This window comes from Neoarius graeffei, chromosome 22 (genome assembly GCF_027579695.1).
Source record: "Neoarius graeffei isolate fNeoGra1 chromosome 22, fNeoGra1.pri, whole genome shotgun sequence".
Lineage (NCBI taxonomy): Eukaryota > Metazoa > Chordata > Actinopteri > Siluriformes > Ariidae > Neoarius > Neoarius graeffei.
In genome coordinates, this window is record NC_083590.1 from 43,362,596 (window position 1) to 43,383,075 (window position 20,480).

General features: G+C 42.3%; 1 protein-coding gene across 1 annotated transcript in view; it reads right to left on the bottom strand.

Moving 5' to 3' along the window:
• The window catches only part of si:ch211-264f5.6 (carcinoembryonic antigen-related cell adhesion molecule 20), a 68,156-nt gene that overhangs the window by 24,649 nt on the left and 23,027 nt on the right, over positions 1-20,480 (bottom strand). Inside the window, exon 4 of the mRNA XM_060904825.1 lies at positions 13,405-13,671. Within this exon, the coding sequence (XP_060760808.1) occupies positions 13,405-13,671 (267 nt within the window). The remainder of the gene's footprint in view (positions 1-13,404; positions 13,672-20,480) is intronic.

Genomic DNA, 20,480 nt, shown 5'->3' on the forward strand with positions numbered 1-20,480 from the left:
CAGGCTACATCCACACGACAACGGCAACAAGATTTTTTTTTTTTAAATATCGTGTCCACATGGGCAACGGATCAGTAAAATATCAGGTTCATATGGCAATGCAACGCTTGCTGAAAACGATGCAATAAACATGCCACACCTCTACGTGCGCTGTAAGACGGTCCCATTGGAGACACCAGAACAATAGAAGAAGAGTAGGACGCATGCGCATGTAACGGGTTTATTTTTTTCCACTTGCCATTGTGTGTAGTGGTGGGGAAATTCTGCGCTGGCCCTCTAAGAGCGCAGGTAGTTATGGGAACGAGGCGCTGGCCTCTTTCAGTTCGTTTTGGAAATGTAAGCGCCAATGCCACTGGACGTTTGCAGCCCGTCCTCAGCAGTGTATTTGTGTCTCATTTCTTCAGAATTAAAAGACTGGTGAACAACACAACGCAACGTCTGTTGCATAAACCCCTTCTTCTACCCGGCGTGAAGCACTCACAGGAACAAACACACAACAAGAAGAAAATGGCTACATGAGGAAATTGTGCCTTCTGTGTGTACAAATTAGTTTTATTAGTGTGCATAGTTTTATATAACTTAATTTTCTTATTGTGTGTGAACATTTTGAAAAGCATTTTTATATAATTTATATAACTTTTTATATTGTGTGTGAACATTTTGAAAAGCAGTCTTATCCAATAAAAAAAAAGAAATTCAAGAAATGGTTCAGTTACTTGTTTATTTAAAAGAAAAGCTGTATACAAAAGTGAATGCAATGCAGTGGTTCATACAAAACAGTCTGTTGAAGGGTCTTCTGACCCTTTTCCCCTCTGCCTCCATTATAGTCAGGTACAGTAACTGTTGCTTTGTGTGGAAGGCTGTACTTTCTGTTTATCAAAGCAGGTGTAAATTGTCTGTCTGGCAGGTCAGTCAGGTTAATGTGTAAACAATTTCAATTTCTGTTGTTACGAATGATGCGCGCGAGAGTGCTGCTTGTTCTAGTCATGTGGTTGTGACGTCATCGTAAACAAATCCGTTCTACTCATCCAGACGACTTTGCAACGGCGCCATTGCCAGATTTTTTCACTCTGGAACCCGTTCTCAAAAGATTTCGTTTTGGGGCACCCAAAACGCCGGTGCCGTGTGGACGCCGGGCCGAAACGATAAACAATTTTATCAGATTCACCTGAATCCGTTGCCGTGTGGACAGGGCCTCAGTGGTCACAAGTGCTCTCTCTCTCTCTCACATGTGACAGTTTCTCTGCACATTCACTTCAGAGCTATACACTCATGAATACCTTTGTGTACACACAATTCACAGCATCTTTAACATTGTTAATGACTGAGCAGTGTCTGAAGTCTGCATTAATTTGATGGTGAAATAATGGCTTTCCAAATTGCTGTCATTTTATGTGGCTTTTTCTTTAGCGTGACAACTTACAATCGGCTTACATTTAATTTTAAATGTATTAAATTTTACTTTGTCATCAATTTACACAAAGTAACCAGTAACAGAGCAAAAACATTTTTAGAATTGCTTTGCTAATTTATTAAAAAAAAAAACTTTAATTTATCTTTGAGACAAGTATTTAGACCCTTGACTAAGGCTCTCCAAATGAAGACCAGGTGCAGTGATTATCTTTTGATGTCTCTCCTGAACTTGACTGGAGTCCACGTGTACACCTGGATTGGACATGCCTAAGTTTATATGGTCTCACAATTCACAGTGCATCTCAAAGACCAATCTATGTCCAAGTCCAAGAAACTAGATCTAGCAGAATGGGCTCCATTATTGTGATAACATAAGATGTTTGGGACACTGGGACTTGGGGATAGAACTGGCCATATAGCTCAGTAACTAATAGGGCCTTGGTCAGTGAGGGGACCAAGGACCCAATGGCCACTTTAACAAATCTTCATAAGTCCTTCACAGAAATGGGAGAACCTGCCAGAAGGACAACCATCTCAGAAATACTCCATCAATCAGGCCTCTGGCTCTATGGTAGAATGGCTTGATGGCAGGCACTTTAAGGTCCCCAAAAGCATAAGGAAAAGATTCTCTGGTCTGATGAAACAAAAACCGAACTTTTTAGGCCAAAACAGCAAAAGCCATATTATCCTGGTACTGTTCATTAACTGGTAATACCATCCCTGAAGTGAAGCAAGGTGGTGACAGCATCATGCTATGGAGTGCTTCTCAGGGGCAGGGATGGAGAGACAGGTCAGAATTGAGTGAAGAATGAATGCTTTGACGTGCACAAGACCTCAGACTGGGATGAAGGTTCACCTTTCAGGATGACAATGACCTCAAAGCATACAGCCAAGACAACACTGGAGTGGCTTCAGGACAAGTATCTGAATGTCCTTGATTGGCTCAGCCAAAACTGAGAAATGAACTCCACAAAACATATGTAAAGAGACCTGAAGAGAGCAGTTCACAGATGCTCCCCATCCAATCTGATTGAGCTTGAGAGGATCTGCCAGTACGAATGAGAAATCCAGGTGTGTAAAACTTTCACAAACGTACTCAAGAAAATTTGATACTGTAACTGTTGTGAAAGGAGCTTCTACAACGTAATAACACTAGAATTCCAGAGGGGCTGTGAGAATTTTCATCCCAAGTTCATCCCTCCTCTTTCTCCCCACACAAGCTCACCCCTCTCTCCTCAGCGCTGTCAGTAACAGCGTTGAGCACAAGCTTGAAACAGCATCCAAAACATGGCTGCTCCGGACTACAACACCCAAGACACCTGTAATCCCCCCCGTAATTCCCCTGAAATCACCTCCCCTATTTAAGCTCAGCTCTCAAACACTCACGTCGCAAAGTATCGTTTAGCATCTTTTCACCTAACTTTACTGAGCCATTTACTTTCCACCTAACTTTCAGTGTTCCAACCTTTGTTTGTGTTTTTCCATGACCGCGTTTCTCTGTCTTGCCCAGGTTATCCTGCTCGCCGATCGGTCGACCGACCCCAGCCAGTCACCTAGACTATGATTCCTGCTTCCTGATTTGGCTCAGTCAGCTGTTTGCTTCTCCTGCTCTCCCCTGCGCCTGCATTCGTAAGTGGCTGCACCCTGACAAGTGCAGTTATCACCTGTGCAAGTTTACATTTTATGCAAACGTTGAGTGCTTATCAGTTTGAGCAAAGCAGCACCTGACAAAGAGGAAAAAAAAAACGTGCGCACGTACTTGACACAAGAGTGATACATGCATAAGCACAGAATGTGTAACATTATGTATCAGATGGTATAAACACAAACAAAACTCCAATGACATGTTTTAGTATATTTTGTGAAGGAGATGGTATGGATGATGGAAAATAAGAATAAAAAAAATTTAATTAAATTTAAGTGTAAACTGAGTGAAGCCCAAATGAATGGTAATGAAAAAGAAATGCTAACTTGTAATTTGCTAATTTGTAGATTTAAAAATATGCTAGAGAAACAGTATCAGAAAGTGTAAAAATAAGTAGTGTTTTAAATGAATGTGCGAAATGAATGCTGTTCATTTAATGTGCTCACATTTTTTGTGAACTGAATGAATCAGTTTCCAATGAATGATTAACATGAACGTGAATGTAGTTCACTGGTGAGAGTGAATGATGCTCACTCAAAAGAAGTAGGGATAATAAGCAAAAAACATAACTTTCATATTGTGATATGAAATGTGTCTTGGGATCACATCTTGGAAAATTATTACATGACCATTTTGATTTTCTCACACATTCCTTGCCTTGACTAGTGGTGTCTTATTAGTCTGGGATCCACAGGCTCAAAAGCTCAATAAAATGGGTTGGACCTGACATGCTATACTTTGTGTTTTTTTCTTCTATTAATTTGGACATTAAGGTCCACTGATTGAGTGGTCTGCTTTGCAGGAAACGTTGTGGGGGAAAAAAAAAAGAAAAAAAAATTGTGGCCAGTTTTGTATATGCTCCTGTAGCAGCAAGGGTGTGGTCGAGTGTCAGCTGTGAACAGCGGGGAGTCAGGTTGAACCAGCAGGTAACATGTGACAAGTTACACCTGTGTCTAATTACTGGCTGTCTATTAATGTGCATCGCTGTGTGCCTTTCAGATAGCCAGTAACGAAAGAGAGAGCCGTCACCTGACATGTGTCTGTATATAGTGTGCATGCTAAATAATTAAAAAGTGAAAGTTAAGATTAAAACATCTGTTTTGAAGCCTGGCTCCCAGGTTCTCATTTTCCCACCTCAGAGATGTGGAACACTGATGCTGAAACTCCGACATGAGGAACAAAACACCATTACAGAGTCCTTGCCACTGAAGGAGTTTATCTATGCCCTGACCACCGCCCAACAAAACAAGCACCAGTGGCTGGTCACCATGCGCCACAAGCAGGAGTGGTGCTTTGAGGCATTGCTCCAGACCCAGCAGGAGGACCGCCAGGCACTCCTGTGTCTCATCACGCCTGTAGGGGCCCCCAACCACCAAGTCAGCAGACTACCCCCATGTCACAGTCATGAAAATGGGGCCACACGTCAACCTCGAGGCCTTCCCTAGCATCTTTGAGTGATCCATGGAGGCATGGGGTGGCCAGACAAGCAGCAAGTGACTCGCAGCCCAGCAACTACCCGCTGACAATAGGCTGGAGTACACCAAACTGAAGCACGCAATCCTGTATCGCACTGGCCACACCCCCGAGTAACACCTGTGCTGACCATGGAGGAAGCCGGTCGGCCATTCACCTATGGCCAGCAGCTCCAGGATGTCTGCTGGCAGTGGTTGGGGTGGAAGATCATGACATCAAGGGGGTCACTGACAGTTGCACTGGAGCAGTTCATTGCTTGGCTGCTGAGAGGGATAGTGGAGTGGGTCTAGTGCCACTGCCTAGCATTACTAGACAAAGTGATCGAGTTGGCTGAGGACCATTTGGCAGCATTTCTGGGAGCAGGTGCTCCCACAGCTTCTCTCCTTGCCCGTCCCCTACCATTGAAATGGGGGGTCAACTCCCCCAAAACCACCTCCCTGCATTCATGTCTTTCCTCATGTCTCCTCTCCCCTTTCTCCTCCTGTGTCTGTACTGCTGCTACCCCCCCCCCCCCCCCCCCCCCATAGGTGGACCTGTCCATGCCCACCGAAATCAGGAGCAAGTCTGGGCAGGCCTGTCAGCACAGCAAGAGGGCTGGGATTTCCTGGAATCAGCATTTCCGCAAAAGAGGCGAGACTTCTGATTCACATTCCTAATGCATCGTGGGTTTCCCCCGATCAAGCAGGAATGTACTGCGTCCGAGTATTCAAGGGAGTACACATCAGCCTTTGATGGATTTTGGTTGTGATCAGACTTCCATGCATCAAAGCCTGATTCAAATGTGGGGCACTGGGAAATGCATGATTAGTGAAGGTGAAATGTGTATACAGGGATGTCCACAAATATCTACTAATACCCATCACCATTTACTTTTGGGGAGAAAAACATATTGTGCAGATGGCGGTTAGCCTGAGCCTTACCCATCCACTTATCATGGGGACAGACTGGCTGGAGTTTAAAACATTGATAAAACCGTTAATAGTGTATGGGTCCTGCAATAGCACATCAGGGGGGAATCCTGTGGCAACATTGGCTGGGGAGGCAGTCCCAGAGCCTTCCATGTCAGCTATGCATCATGACGACATGGAGAGTGGGGAGGGCACCACCCCTCCTCTCTCTTTGGGAAATTCTGCTGGAGCAGATGTGTGACAAGACTATGAGGCATGCTTTTAACCAAGCGAGAATCATCAATGGTCAAAACCTCCAACCTAACCTTGTGCTTTCCTTCCTGTATTTTTCTATTATTAAGGATAGGTTACACTGAGTGACACAGGCTGCTCAGACTAAGTAACAATCGATACAGTTGTTGCTCCCAAAGAGCTGTAGGGAAATTTTATTCCATGTGGCTCATCACAACCCTATGGCTAGGCACGTAGGTCAGGAGAAGTCATCTCATGGCCCACTTCTACTGGCCAGGGATTCTTGCTGATGTCCGCAAGCGTGTGTGGCTTGTTGTGAATGCCAGCTAGTAAATCCAGCAGCCACACCAAAAGTGCCATTGCGCCCATTACCATTAATCAAGATCCCCTTCGGAAGAATTGTCATGGATCTTGTTGGGCCATTAAATCAACTGCACGTGGGTCTCTCTTTGTGTTAGTCATAGTGGATTATGCAGTGCAATATCTGGAAGCCATGCCTCTTCGCAATATCTGTGCATATAGTGTTGCAGAGACACTCTTCCACATTATCTCCCAAGTCAGGATTCTGAAAGAAATCTTGGCTGAATAAGGCACTACTTTTAGGTCACGTACACTGAATTGTACAAATTACTGGAGATTAAATTGCTTGATACCAGTGTTTACCAACCGCAAACAGATGGGCTGGCCAAATGATTTAATCAAACACTTAAAAACATGATTCATAAGTTAATTCATGGAGATGCTAGAAACTGGGATAAGTGGCTAGACCCTCTGTTTGCAGTGTGTGAGGTCCCACAAGCCTTCACCAGGTTTTTCTCATTTGAATTGCTGTATGGGCACAAGCCCTGGGGTGTCTTAGAGATCATTAAAGAAAATTGGGAGGAGGGACCTTCTCAAAGCAAAAAATAAAATTCAGTAATGTTCTTGACCTGTCAAGACCCATGAAAGTCTTGGGTGCAAGAAAGTCAATCCCACCTGTAGAACAGAGGGACACAGTTAAAGGAATTTGCACCAGGAGATAAAGTTCTCATTTTACTGCCCATGTCAAGCTCAAAATTACTTGCCAAATGGTAAGAGCCCTATGAGGTCACATGGCAAATAGGGGAAGTTGACTATGAGGTCAGGCGCACAGATAAGGGCAATGCAGGTCAAATTAACCACCTCAATCTCCTGAAAGGTTCCTGTGGCTCTGGTGATGGTAATTCCTGAGAAGGTGGAGCTGGGATCAGAAGGAAGTCCAAAACATGCAGCCCAATTCACCCCAGTCCCCTGTGGAGACCATCGCTCACTGTCCCAGACAGCACAGGTTTACAGGTTGCAGGAGGAATGCTGTGATGCATTTTCACACCTCCCTGGTTGCATTGACCTCACAGAGCACCACACTGAGACTCCCCCAGGGATGGTGGTGCGCAGCTGCCCATATTGGCTCCTCAAACACATGAAAAATGTGGTATGGGATGAACTCAAGGCAATGCTTGAATTGAGAGTAATTGAGGAGTCGCACAACAAATGGGGCAGCTTGGAGGTCTTAGTTCCCAAGACTGATGGGTCGGTCCAGTTCTGTGTGGACTATAGAAAAGTCAACACGGTGTCTAAATTTGACACATATCCAATGCCTTGCATTGATGAACTGCTCGATCAGTTAGGCGTGGCTTGCTTTTATTTGACACTGGATTTAATAAAGGGATACTGGCAGATCCCCTTGACTCCATTATCCCAGGGGGAAAAAAAAGCTTTTTCCATTCCATTTGGTTTACACCAATTTTTCACCCTTCCATAGGGTTGTTGGGGCCCCAGCAACGTTTCAGTGTCTCATGGACCGAATCCTCTGTCCCCACAGTGCATATGCTTCTGCCTATTTAGACATTATTTTATTTATAGTAAATGACCGGCAGCGATATTTACAACATCTAGGGGCTGTCCTGAGGTTGCTGAGGCATGCTAGGCTCATGGCAAACTCAAAAAAGTGTGCAATTGGACATGCGGCAGTATGGTATCTAGGCTTTCCCTTGGGTCATAGGCAGGGGCGTCCCCAAATTGATAAGACTGCAGCATTTATGGCCTGCCCAAGCCTTAAGACCAAAAAGGGGGTGATGCAGTTCTGGGGCTGGCTGACCATTATCAGCAGTTTGTGCCCGAGTTTTCAGACGTCACCAGCCCACTGACTGACCTCTCTAAAAAGGGGGCACTAGATCCTGCTCAGAGCCATGCAAATGGGCTTTTGCACAAGTTAAAGCAGTTTTATGTGGGGCCCCAATGTTGCATTCTCCTGACTTTTCTCTCCCTTTTGTTTTGCTCTCAATGTGAACATCTAAAGTACAGCACCACCAAAAAGGAGTGTTTGGCCATCAAGTGGGTGGTCCTCACTCTCCAAGTACTACCCTGCTAGGACACCCTTTCACCCTCTGTTCTGACCATGCCCCGTTCCACTGGCTCCACCACATGAAGGATGCCAACGTGCGGATCACATGTTGGTATCTGGCCCTTCAGCCCTTTAAATTTGAGGTGGTCCACAGGCTAGGGGTATAGATGGTGGTAGTGAATTACCTATCCCAACAAGTCAGCTGCAGGCTTGACAGTCCAAAGACATGCAGGTTAGGCTAATTGATGGCTCCAAATTGAACGTGAGTGTAAATGGTTGTTTGTCCATGTGTCAGCCCTGTGAATCTGGTAACTTGGACAGGGTGTACTCTTGCCCATAGTCAGCTGGGATAAGCTCCAGCTTGCCCACGACCCCGCACAGGATAAGTGGTTATGAATGATGGATGTTTTGAAACTTGCTTCCCATCTCAGAGAAGTGTTACAGAGCCATTTATTTTTTGTTTACCAAAAAATTATTTTTTTTAAAAACACACTGTATAGGCTGATAAATGCATTTCAGATGCATAGAAAATGGGTTGAAAAAAATCAAGTTGAGAAACACACAAAACCTTTCCAAATGATTTAGAATCATTTTTATGCAAAAGCTCCCCTGATTTATTTTGCATTATTTTCATCTTTACTTCATTAGTAAATCAACGATGCCATCATAGTTATGACATCAGTCAGTGTGTCATTCTTTTCAGCAAACATTATAGCCATTCCACAGTAAACATTCTGAAAATCAAACCAAAATCAATGGACCTATAGTGATGCTCATTAACCTCCAAAATTGAGACAGACCATGTATTTAGTAATATAGTAGTTTGTCTATCTTATTAAACATCCTGCCCAAGGCATCTTTTTTTTTTTTAACAGAACCCTGTGCCCCCAAGGAAAATACATGCAACACAAGAAATACAAAACAGCAAAATGAATTTATTACATAATGAGCAAAGGATGACAAGCCAACAAAACAATGACCATTATGCAGCTGAATTTGGATAGATTAGTGACCATTGTCTAGATAAAATTAAGTTAAGCTTTAACTGAACAAACAAATAGAACATAATTTTAAAAAAATTTAAAAAAAAATACTGGCAACACCGTGGCCTTACACTGTTGCCAGAAGCCTTGTTTCTAGTTTCCTAAGGATGTGCAATGCCGTTCAAATGTGTTTTGATGTCGGGATCCCTGCAACTGTTTGGCGGATATCCTGGTTGTTTCATGTTGCCTGGGACTGACTTTTACCCGTCCATCCTCATCCTTATGTCAATCCTGAGACGCTAGTGGTGCTAACCTCTTTTAAAAAAAAAAAAGACCTGCCTGATCAATCCTGATGCCCTATGTTTGGCTGTAGTCTCATCACATTGCCCCTGTGGAGGATGGCCCCATATGGACAGTTGAAAGTTGCACTTGGAATATAGCTCTGGACACTTACAATGATTTATCTATGGCTGAGGACTGCAGTTGTCATGAACAGTTTTGCACTCAAGTCTCCATCAATGAACAATTTATAACTTCAACAAAACAGACTTCATGCTAAAACTATAATGATTTTCCTGGTTACACAGTTATACAGTGGTGCTTGAAAATTTGTGAACCCTTTAGAATTTTCTATATTTCTGCATAAATATGGCCTAAAACATCATCAGATTTTCACACAAGTCCTAAAAGTAGATAAAGAGAACCCAGTTAAACAAATGAGACAAAATTATACTTGAGGAATAGTAAAACTTGCAGGAACAACAGTATTGGAAAATATTGAATCATTTTCCTCAATAAATAAATGACCAAGGATAATATTTTGTCTCATTTGTTTAACTGGGTTCTCTATATCCACTTTTAGGACTTGTGTGAAAATCTGATGTTTTAGGTCATATTTATGCAGAAAAATACATTCTAAAGGGTTCACAAACTTTCAAGCACCACTGTACTTTGTGACTATATAGGACACCATTATAGAAGCAAATTATTTATAGTCATGCTATCACCCAAATGAGGATGGGTTCCCTTTTGAGCCTGGTTCCTATCAAGGTTTCTTCATGTCGTCTGAGGGAGTATTTCCTTGCCACCATCACCACAGGCTTGCTCATTGGGGATAAATTTTTTTTTTTAAGATTTTTTGGGGGGGCTTTTTTCCATCTCCACTGGACAGGACAGTGCAGAGACAGGAAATGAGCAGGAGAGAGAGACGGGGAGGGACCGGGAAACGACCCCGGGCCAGAACCGAACCCGGGTCCCCGTACCGGCGCCCTATCCACCTGAGCCACGACGCCCCATTGGGGATAAAATTAGCTCATGTTTAAAAGTCTTTTTCTGTAAAGTAGCTTTGCAACAATGTCTGTTGTTAAAAGTGCTAAATAAACTTGACTTGACTCCTCTACCTCTGGGTATGCATCGGTTATCAACCATGCCAGGTGGTAGCACACTCTCCACAATGCCTCTAAGTATATTTCTAGCTGCAGTGATGGGTCTTCAGTTTCACTTCCAGGCGTGTGCTGACTTCCACTGGCTGAATATGATCTGGCTTCCCTTGCACCCTTCGGTGCTTGCTTCTCTGCCTGGACCTGGACCTCCATCCATATTAGCTTTGCAGGTGTTGTAGGAGGAGACAAATGGTATCATCAGATGTCATCTCATCTCCACTTTCTTCTTCATACTCTGCCTCTTCAGCTGTTTCCTTTAGTTTCTTAAACTTGGTGAGCATGCAGCCAGTGTTCAAATATGTAGAGCAAAATCAGGCAAGAGCAACTTTTCTGTAGAACAACCATTATCTTGCATTTGCCATTTACTTCATAGTGCCTTTGGACGTGGGCTACCAAGGACTGAGATCTGTATGATGTAACATTGTCAAGTCCATAGTTTTCCAGGTATTTTTAGAATTCCTCTCTCAAAGCTGTAACAAAGAATATGGAACCATATCGAAACAGGGGCTCATCTATGTGAAAATCAGTTGAGACAGTGCATCATCATATGGACTTGTCAGTATTTATCTGTTACTGTGTATGAAAACGCCTTGCCACATTCATGCAGTCTCTGTGGTACCGGAAATCATCCACAATCATGTCAGTGCACTTGTTTTCATCAGGACCACAAATCTTGCATAGCATATCCTCATCTTTAAGTTAATTTGCTTTCTTCCAGACTGAATTCTGCCCATCATATGTGACGATCAAAACGAGGAACCTATGTTGTGCAAGCTCTTCCACAAATGAAACACATTTTTCCTTGTATGTGATGGGCCATGACATTGTAAACCGTGTTTTTGGAGCTATCTGACTCAGTGAAGCATTCTGCTTCAGACAAAGTGCATTCTTGCCTTGCAAATTTGTTTTTTTCCTTAACAGTTTTTCAATTTGTGTGCTTGGCATGACATCATGCATGCCACATAGGATTCCTTTCCAGAAATTCACATTGAGGTTCCAGCTCATTCTCAAATCTGAATGAGACATGATCATTTCTGTTGGTTACAGCATACAGGAGTGCAGCATAGCCTTGATCTGTCAGTTTTTGAAGTGGGCCAGCATTACTGTCTGACATATTAGGCAAGCAGTATCGTTGGTACTGGGCTGCTTTCTCTTCGTCTGCTTGGTTGAGAACTCAGGCTTTATGATTTACTCTGAAAAATATTGAATCTTCAGGTCCTGCAACAGTCTAATATACACACACACACACACACACACACACACACACACACACACACACACACACACACACACACAAGCCAGCTGGTGATGAATTCTAATGCGCTGGTCATAACACTACTGATTCGCTTATATCAATAAAGTAGATTCCAAGAATGTTCTAATGGTAGTTGCAATTTGAGATTTTAATTGCTGGTCAAAAATTTCCACATTGGATTCAGTGCAGCTCATTACAAAAAATTTGGAAGAAATGAGCATGAACTAGACTAGTTTATTTTTGGAGACTGAACTATGAAGATGAACTAGTTCATTTTAATTTGTGTGAAGTGAACTTCAGACAAGGCAAAATAGTCAAAATTCAATGTCCCTCCCATGTCAGGACCGGCTCTTTCCAGGCAGTCTCCTGTCCCAGCACAAACCAGGCACTTAGCGCATTAACGGCAGGGCCGTTTCCATAGCCCACAGCCTCTCACATAGCAAGGGTCACCGGTGTGGGATGTTTTTTTGGGAAACCGGAGTACCCAGAGGAAACCCACAGAAAGGCCCATGCCGCTGGGTTCAAACCCAGAACCTTCTTGCTGTGAGGTGAAAGAGCTAACCACTACACCACCGTACACACACACACACACACACACACAGAGTGGGCAGCTATACTACAGCACCTGAGGAGCAGTTGGGGGTTAGGTGCCTTGCTCAAGGGCACTTCAGCCCAAGGCCACCCCATGATAACCTAACCACATGTCTTGGAACGGTGTGGGAAACCGGAGCACCTGGAGGAAACCCACAAAGACACGGGGAGAACATGTAAACTCCACACAGAAAGGCCCCCATCAGCTGCTGGCCTCAAACCCAGAACCTTCTTGCTGTGAGGTGACCGTTCTAACCATTACACCACCATGCCCCCCTAGTGTTAAGAGATCTAAATATTAATCTCCATGAGATACTTTGGCTTGAGATTTTTAATAAATTTGCAAAAACACTTAAAAACTTGGCGGCACGGTGGTGTAGTGGTTAGCGCTGTCGCCTCACAATAAGAAGGTCCGGGTTTGAGCCCCATGGCCGGCGAGGGCCTTTCTGTGCGGAGTTTGCATGTTCTGTCCGTGTGGGTTTCCTCCGGGTGCTCCGGTTTCCCCCACAGTCCAAAGACATGCAGGTTAGGTTAACTGGTGACTCTAAATTGACCGTAGGTGTGAGTGTGAATGGTTGTCTATGTGTCAGCCCTGTGATGACCTGGCGACTTGTCCAGGGTGTACCCCGCCTTTCGCCCGTAGTCAGCTGGGATAGGCTCCAGCTTGCCTGCGACCCTGTAGAAGGATAAAGCGGCTAGAGATAACAAGATGAGATGAGACTTAAAAACTTGCTTTCACTCTGTTATTGGCTGTTGTGTATACATTGAGACTTATTTAACAATCTTTTAGTAAAGTTGTTTGTAAATGTTTGTGCAAGCCAAACCAACCTTAATAGTTCCACCATATTTACAAATGTTATGGAAATAATAATTTTCTTTGGACTCGTGTGCACATGTTGATCACCCGTAAACTACAAAGCAGGTTCTCAAACACAGCTCATTTACATTTAGCGATGCTAAAAAAAAAAAAAACCTCCATTTGCACAGATGGCATCGTCTTAACAAATTTGATGCCAAACTATATAATAAGAATTACTTCAAGGGGAGTTCACCATGCCAATTAATCAAAGTTAATTTCATGATGTACTTTGAAGGACTCACCTACAACAGACAATTCCGTGACCTCTGAACTGACATAGCGCAGGGTCTTGCTATTGTAGGCCATGCAGCTGTAGTTTCCACTCTGCTCCTCTACCAGGTTTGAAAGAACTACTGTTGCAGTCTTCTGGAGAAGTTTGGCTTCATTAATAAGCCATGTGAATTCAGCAGCAGGATAGGACTGAGCCGAACATGACAATGTCAGGTTGGATCCCTTCTGTAGGACATCAACAGCAGGCTCTTGTGCTTTAGTGACATGCTCAGGGCCATCTAAAGATTCAGGGAAAGATTGTGTGATTAAGTTAGCAAAGCACGATAAATTTAAAGTGCTAGTCTAACGAAAATGACATCATAAAATCCCAGGTTGTGTGTGTGTGATATGCTCAAATAGGTTGTGAAGTTCACCAATAAATAAAAAAAAATTTGAAAAATAAATTTTTTTGCATCTGAATTCTGTTCTAAAAATCACTAAAAGCTTGTCCACCATTATTAGATCACAGCGATACACAGGTCAGCAGCACCGCATGTATGACATATGTGCCAATGCCTTCTTTTGTGTCCACACAGACTCTATACTATTCTCTGCAGTGACGTGCGTTCTTGATATGATCTTCCTCTTGCGGTGCTCCTTTACAAAGAACTGATTTTAAGGTGAATTGAACCTGAATAATGGTGCTTGAAAGTTTGTGAACCCTTTAGAATTTTCTATAGTTCTGCATAAATATGACCTAAAACATCATCAGATTTTCACATAAGTCCTAAAAGTAGATAAAAGAGAACCCAGTTAAACAAATGAGACAAAAATATTATACTTGGCCATTCATTTATTGAGGAAAATTATCCAATATTACATATCTGTGAGTGGCAAAAGTATGTGAACCTTTGCTTTCAGTATCTGGTGTGACCCCTTTGTGCAGCAATAACTGCAACTAAACGTTTCCAGTAACTGTTGATCAGTCCTGCACACCGGTTTGGAGGAATTTTAGCCCATTCCTCCATACAGAACAGCTTCAACTCTGGGATGTTGGTGGGTTTCCTCATATCAACTGCTCGCTTCAGGTCCTTTCACAACATTTCGATTGGATTAAGGTCAGGACTTTGACTTGGCCATCCCAAAACATTAACTTTATTCTTCTTTAACCATTCTTTGGTAGAACGACTTGTGTGCTTAGGGTCGTTGTCTTGCTGCATGACCCACCTTCTCTTGAGATTCAGTTCATGGACAGATGCCCTGACATTTTCCTTTAGAATGTGCTGGTATAATTCAGAATTCATTGTTCCATCAATGATGGCAAGTCGTCCTGGCCCAGATGCAGCAAAACAGGCCCAAACCATGATACTACCACCACCACACCACCATGTTTCACAGATGGGATAAGGTTCTTATGCTGGAATGCAGTGTTTTCCTTTCTCCAAACATAACACATCTCATTTAAACCAAAAAGTTCTATTTTGGTCTCATCCATCCACAAAACATTTTTCCAATAGCCTTCTGGCTTGTCCACGTGATCTTTAACAAACTGCAGACAAGCAGCAATGTTCTTTTTGGAGAGCAGTGGCTTTCTCCTTGTAACCTTGCCATGCACACCATTGTTGTTCAGTGTTTTCCTGATGGTGGACTCATGAACATTAGCCAATGTGAGAGAGGCCTTCAGTTGCTTAGAAGTTACCCTGGGGTCATTTGTGACCCCACCTATTACACACCTTGCTCTTGGAGGGATCTTTGTTGGTCGACCACTCCTGGGGAGGATAACAATGGTCATGAATTTCCTCCATTTGTAAACAATCTGTCTGACTGTGGATTGGTGTAGTCCAAACTCTTTAGAGATGGTTTTGTAACCTTTTCCAGCCTGATGAGCATCAACAACGCTTTTTCTGAGGTCCTCAGAAATCTCCTTTGTTCGTGCCATGATACACTTCCACAAACATGTGTTGTGAAGATCAGACTTTGATAGATCCCTGTTCTTTAAATAAAACAGGGTGACCACTCACACCTGATTGTCATCCCATTGATTGAAAACACCTGACTCTAATTTTACCTTCAAACTAACTGCTAATCCTAGAGGTTCACATACTTTTGCCACTCACAGATATGTAATATTGGATCATTTTCCTCAATAAATAAATGACCAAGTATAATATTTTTGTCTCATTTGTTTAACTGGGTTCTCTTTATCTACTTTTAGGACTTGTGTGAAAATCTGATGTTGTTTTAGGTCATATTTATGCAGAAATATAGAAAATTCTAAAGAGTTCACAAACTTTCAAGCACCACTGTATGAAATTTTAAGGTAAAGTCCCTACAATAATCTCAGAATTGGCACAAAGGAAAAGGCCATTGCAAGATTAACTTATAAAAAAAAAAAAAATCACTCTGTGATAAACTTCCCTGTGCATTTCTGAATCGTTATTTCCTTTTTGTCCACTGAAACACGTGCGACGTTATATTGCTCCTAAAACATGATTTCAATATCAAATGAATGGACATGCCATCCTGTTATCTCTCTCAACTAACTCATTGTTTTTTCTGTATTTATAGGCTCTGAAAGAGATTCTCACAATATGAGCAAAATGTACTCTCTTCAATTAATAATGTATCTTCAGGTATTATTAACACATATCCATCTTCCGTCAAATACTGCCTGTAAACAAAATCAACTGTCTAAACAACCACTCTTCTCTTCAGTATTTCATCCAAGTGTACTACAGCCAAAACAGCTGAAGCATCTGTGTCTACTGTTATACAAATAGCAGCTCCTCCTTCTTCAAATGCTGCATCATCATTACAAACAGAAACAGCCTTTCCACCCTCTCCATTTACAACATCTAAATTTTAGTAAAAAAATAAAACGGTAATTGCACGCCGACACCCACCCCACCCACCCACACACCTTTTACTTAATGTTGAAGCACAAAATAGAAAGGGTCTGCATGGTCCTAATTGGTACTGTTAGAACCAGAAACGGTTGGTGGTTTTATGAGCAACTTCATTTTGGAGGTGCATCCACAGCAGCACGGTGGTGTAGTGGTTATCACTGTCGCCTCACAGCAAGAAAGTTCCGGGTTAGAACCTCGCGGCCGACAGGGGCCTTTCTGTGCGGGGTTTGCATGCTCTCCCAGTGTCTGCGTGAGTTTCCTCTGGTGCCCCTTTTCCACCAAAGCAGTTCCAGGGCTGGTTCAGGGCCAGTGCTTAGTTTGGAACTGGGTTTTCTGTTTCCACTGACAAAGAACTGGCTTTGGGGCCAGAAAAACCGGTTCCAGGCTAGCACCAACTCTTTGCTGGGCCAGAGGAAAGAACCGCTTACGTCAGCGGGGGGGCGGAGTTGTTAAGACAAACAACAATAGCAAGACCACGAAAGGTCGCCATTTTTAAGCGATGAGAAGCAGCAGCTGTACAAACGCGAAGTCATCCATTATTATTGTTGTTGCTGCTTCTTCTTCTCCGTGTTGTTGTTGCTTCGATGTTCGCACCAAGGTTTATGCAAACACAGCGACGCAACTGACGTATACAGCGACGTAATGACGTGGCTCCCCTTAGCACCCCAAGCTATGGAAAAGCAAACTGGTTCTCAGCTGGCTTGCAAGTTGAACGAGTTGTGAACCAGCACCAGCCCCGAACCAGCCCTGAAACTGATTTGGTGGAAAAGGGGTATCGGTGCTCTGGTTTCCCCCACAGTTCAAAGACATGCAGATTCGGTACAATGGAGCCACTGTAATTGGCGTAAGCTGTATTGGTTTCCCAGCCATAATGTATGTACACACACACACACAATATATATATATATATATATATATATATATATATATATATATATATATTTATTGCTATGGCAAAGATAATAAATCAAAAATCAATAAATCAAATCCTAACAAATTCCTGGCTGTTGCGCGCTTGCTGCATATGGCACAATGCTCCTGCAATCTCCACTACTGAAAGTGAAAGCAAGTGCCTAATTACTGCCATTATTTAGCCTTATATGAAACTTCAGAACTGCTATCAGTGAAAAGGATAAAAGACTGATGTCAACTAATAAATTCAAGCAACAGGCGAAACACAAGCTTGACATGTACTGTGAGCTCTTTGGGATGATGCTTCTGACTTTTGTTTCCAGATCGTAGGAACTGCTCCACATACCAGATGTCGCTCAAATCCTTCTTATGTGAATCTGCCTCACAAATTTATCTTTTTCAAACATCAGAGCAGACACCAAACCATCCTGCTGACTTGAAGTTACCTCTGTTTGTACAAATCGAACCCATTCATAAGTGTCCTGCTGACTTTGGGCTATAATGAATCAAAATTCTGCTTTTTTAAAAAATCTGCTACACTTGAACAGCTTTGAACGACACATCTCTTAGGAGGTATGCTTTAGTTTTGTCGTGGAAAATTTTTTTTTTTTAAAAACGTGCTACACTTTGCAAAGCAGACGAAGCCAGAAATGCCACAAACTTTCAAATGTTTCACATATGACGTCACTTCCTTTGAATTAACAGTAACTTACCAGGAATGCATTCCTGGTAATGGCGGACTCAAAGAGCCAAATTTATCAACTAAATAGAACATGTTCCTAGTCTTATTTTAAAATACAATTTAGATAGTAAACAATTCAACATGCCTAGTTTTATAAAAGTATAATTTCCAGGGGTGATGTCATTTTCATAAGACTAGCATTTTAAAGTTAAAAAAAAAAGTCAAACTGACATACAGAAGATGAAAGCTCTGAATGTGGTGGTTGCCCAGGTGCCAATTTGACAGTGTCAGACTGTAGGCACTCATGGATGTATGTGCAGTGGAGAGCGGGGATGCAAACAGGAAGTGTAGCCTAACCAGAAAGCAAACTCGAAGTCAGAAAGCAGGCAGGGGTCAGTCAATCAGCAAACAGAATAGTAGAGAGAGCGAGCAAACTAGAGTGTGAAACAGGTAAACATAGCAAAGGTCCAAGAAACTAGAGGGAGGCAGGGCTCAGTATGACTGGGTAAGCACACAATAATACTTCACACTGAAGGTGTGTGAGAGAGAGGCTTAAGTAGCATTGCTGATTAACAGTTAATGACTGTCAGGTGAACTTAATAGGAAGGAGACGCTGTGAACTTTGGGCATTGTAGTTTTGGGAAGCCATGTTTGTAGTTCAGTTAGTTTTGACTCACAATGCCATTACTGACAGAGAGGTTATGGTGAAGGACACATGTATATCTTTTTTTTTAAAGATTTTTTTTTGGGCTTTTTTCACCTTTATTGGATAGGAGAGTGTAGAGACAGGAAATGAGCTGGAGAGGGATCGGGAAATGATCTCGGGTCAGAATCGAACCCGGGTCCCTGGATTTATGGTATGGCACCTTAGTCAACTGAGCCACGGCGCCTCCAGACACATGTATATCTTAAATGATGGAGGAAATATTTTTACCAGCGGCAGAAAGCAGCAAATATAAAAATTTTAATGTGTCAGTTGTCTCAGAATGTGTACACAAAAATTGTGAAATTTCTCATAGAGAATAGACAATCATGGAAAGAAACAACATCAGTAATCCCTTGTTAACAAATGGGGGAGTTCAAGCACCTTTATTTATCGCCCCCCCGCTATGGAATTCTCTCTCTCAGAGCCTTCATGATGGTTCATCTCTATCCAATTCAAAACTCAACTCAAGTCTTACCTCTTCTTTCTCTGATATTCCTCCTCTCCTGATCTCTGTCCATTCTTTTTTCAGGCTTTGATCTAGTCTGCTGTCTTTATGCCACATTATTTGTGATTATGTTGTGTTCCTTTTCTCTGTCTCTTATCTGTAATGACTTAAATCAGGTTGACTTATTTGTTTTTGGCTCCGTTTTGTGGTAGTGTTTTTTTTTCTTCCCCTCATTACAATGTAAAGTGTCCTTAGGTTAGTGAAAGGCCCTATATAAACTCAACTTCTTGTTGTTATTGTTGTTAATCAGCAGGGGTGAAAATAACATTCCTTGCCGGTACCATTATTTTGAGTCATAGTTCGCGCGCGCGCCGAAAAATACACCTCATTATTTATTATTGTCTACTTATCAAGCATTCACTAGGACTTCTTATCACTCAGTAGTACTAGTATAGTACTTTATCACACTATCTTTCATCCACATTGTATCAGTTTTTGATTATAAATAAATTGCAAACATCATTTCAACAACACAATCGTTTTAATAACTTTTTTTTAGCTGAACAGTTGAAAACTAACTTTTCATTTTGGACATTGGACACAGAACAGTAACAGAACAGAAAAGTGAAAGTTTTTAGGTAAAAGTTGTTCTCTCTTCCTTATCAAATATATCGTTGTGGTTTTCTGTTGGTGTTTTTTTGGATTCTTTGTATTTTCCCACGGACGTGTCGGAACGTTTGAGAAAGTGCGTGCATTCTACAGTAAGTGCGTGCGTTCTCAGTGCGCATGCCATGCATTGGTAGCCTAGTTACTTTGCTCGTGCCAACCAGACAGTAATCTAGAATCTTTGCCCCAACTTCCACTCGATTTAGGAATTCTGATCAAAGTAATTTTCAAATAGCCTATCATGAAACATTAACATGTTTCTTTATATGCCTTTTTATTTGGGAGACTTTGCAACTAACGTCTGTCTGCTAAAACACTTTGATTACCAGCTGCGCACGTTATAGCACAAGATCTGGTTAAGCCGTACGCGCGCTGTAGCTCGCTTGTTGTTTGTCCAGCGAAACACTGCACACATAATGGAATATTGAAACATCAACATGTGTGTTGTTTTTATTTGGAAGACTTCGCAACAAACGTCTGTCTACTAAAACACTTTGGATACCAGCTACGCATGTTGGCGCAAGATGGTTAAGCAGTGGGCTCTGCGCACTATCTCGCACGTCATCTGTCGAGTGAAACACAGAAGGAATTCACTTCAGACATAATTCAGAGACAGGTCAGAACGAGTTATATGCAATGTATATTGAGGAAAACGTGTTGCTTTTGGTAAATTGACGTTAGCAGGCGAGTTATGCTGAAAGTGCATTTTTTTTCAGAGACCGTATATTTTTCTTTCCGGTACGGCCAAATCTTTTAGTGGTACGCTGGACCGGCCAGGACCGGCTTACTTT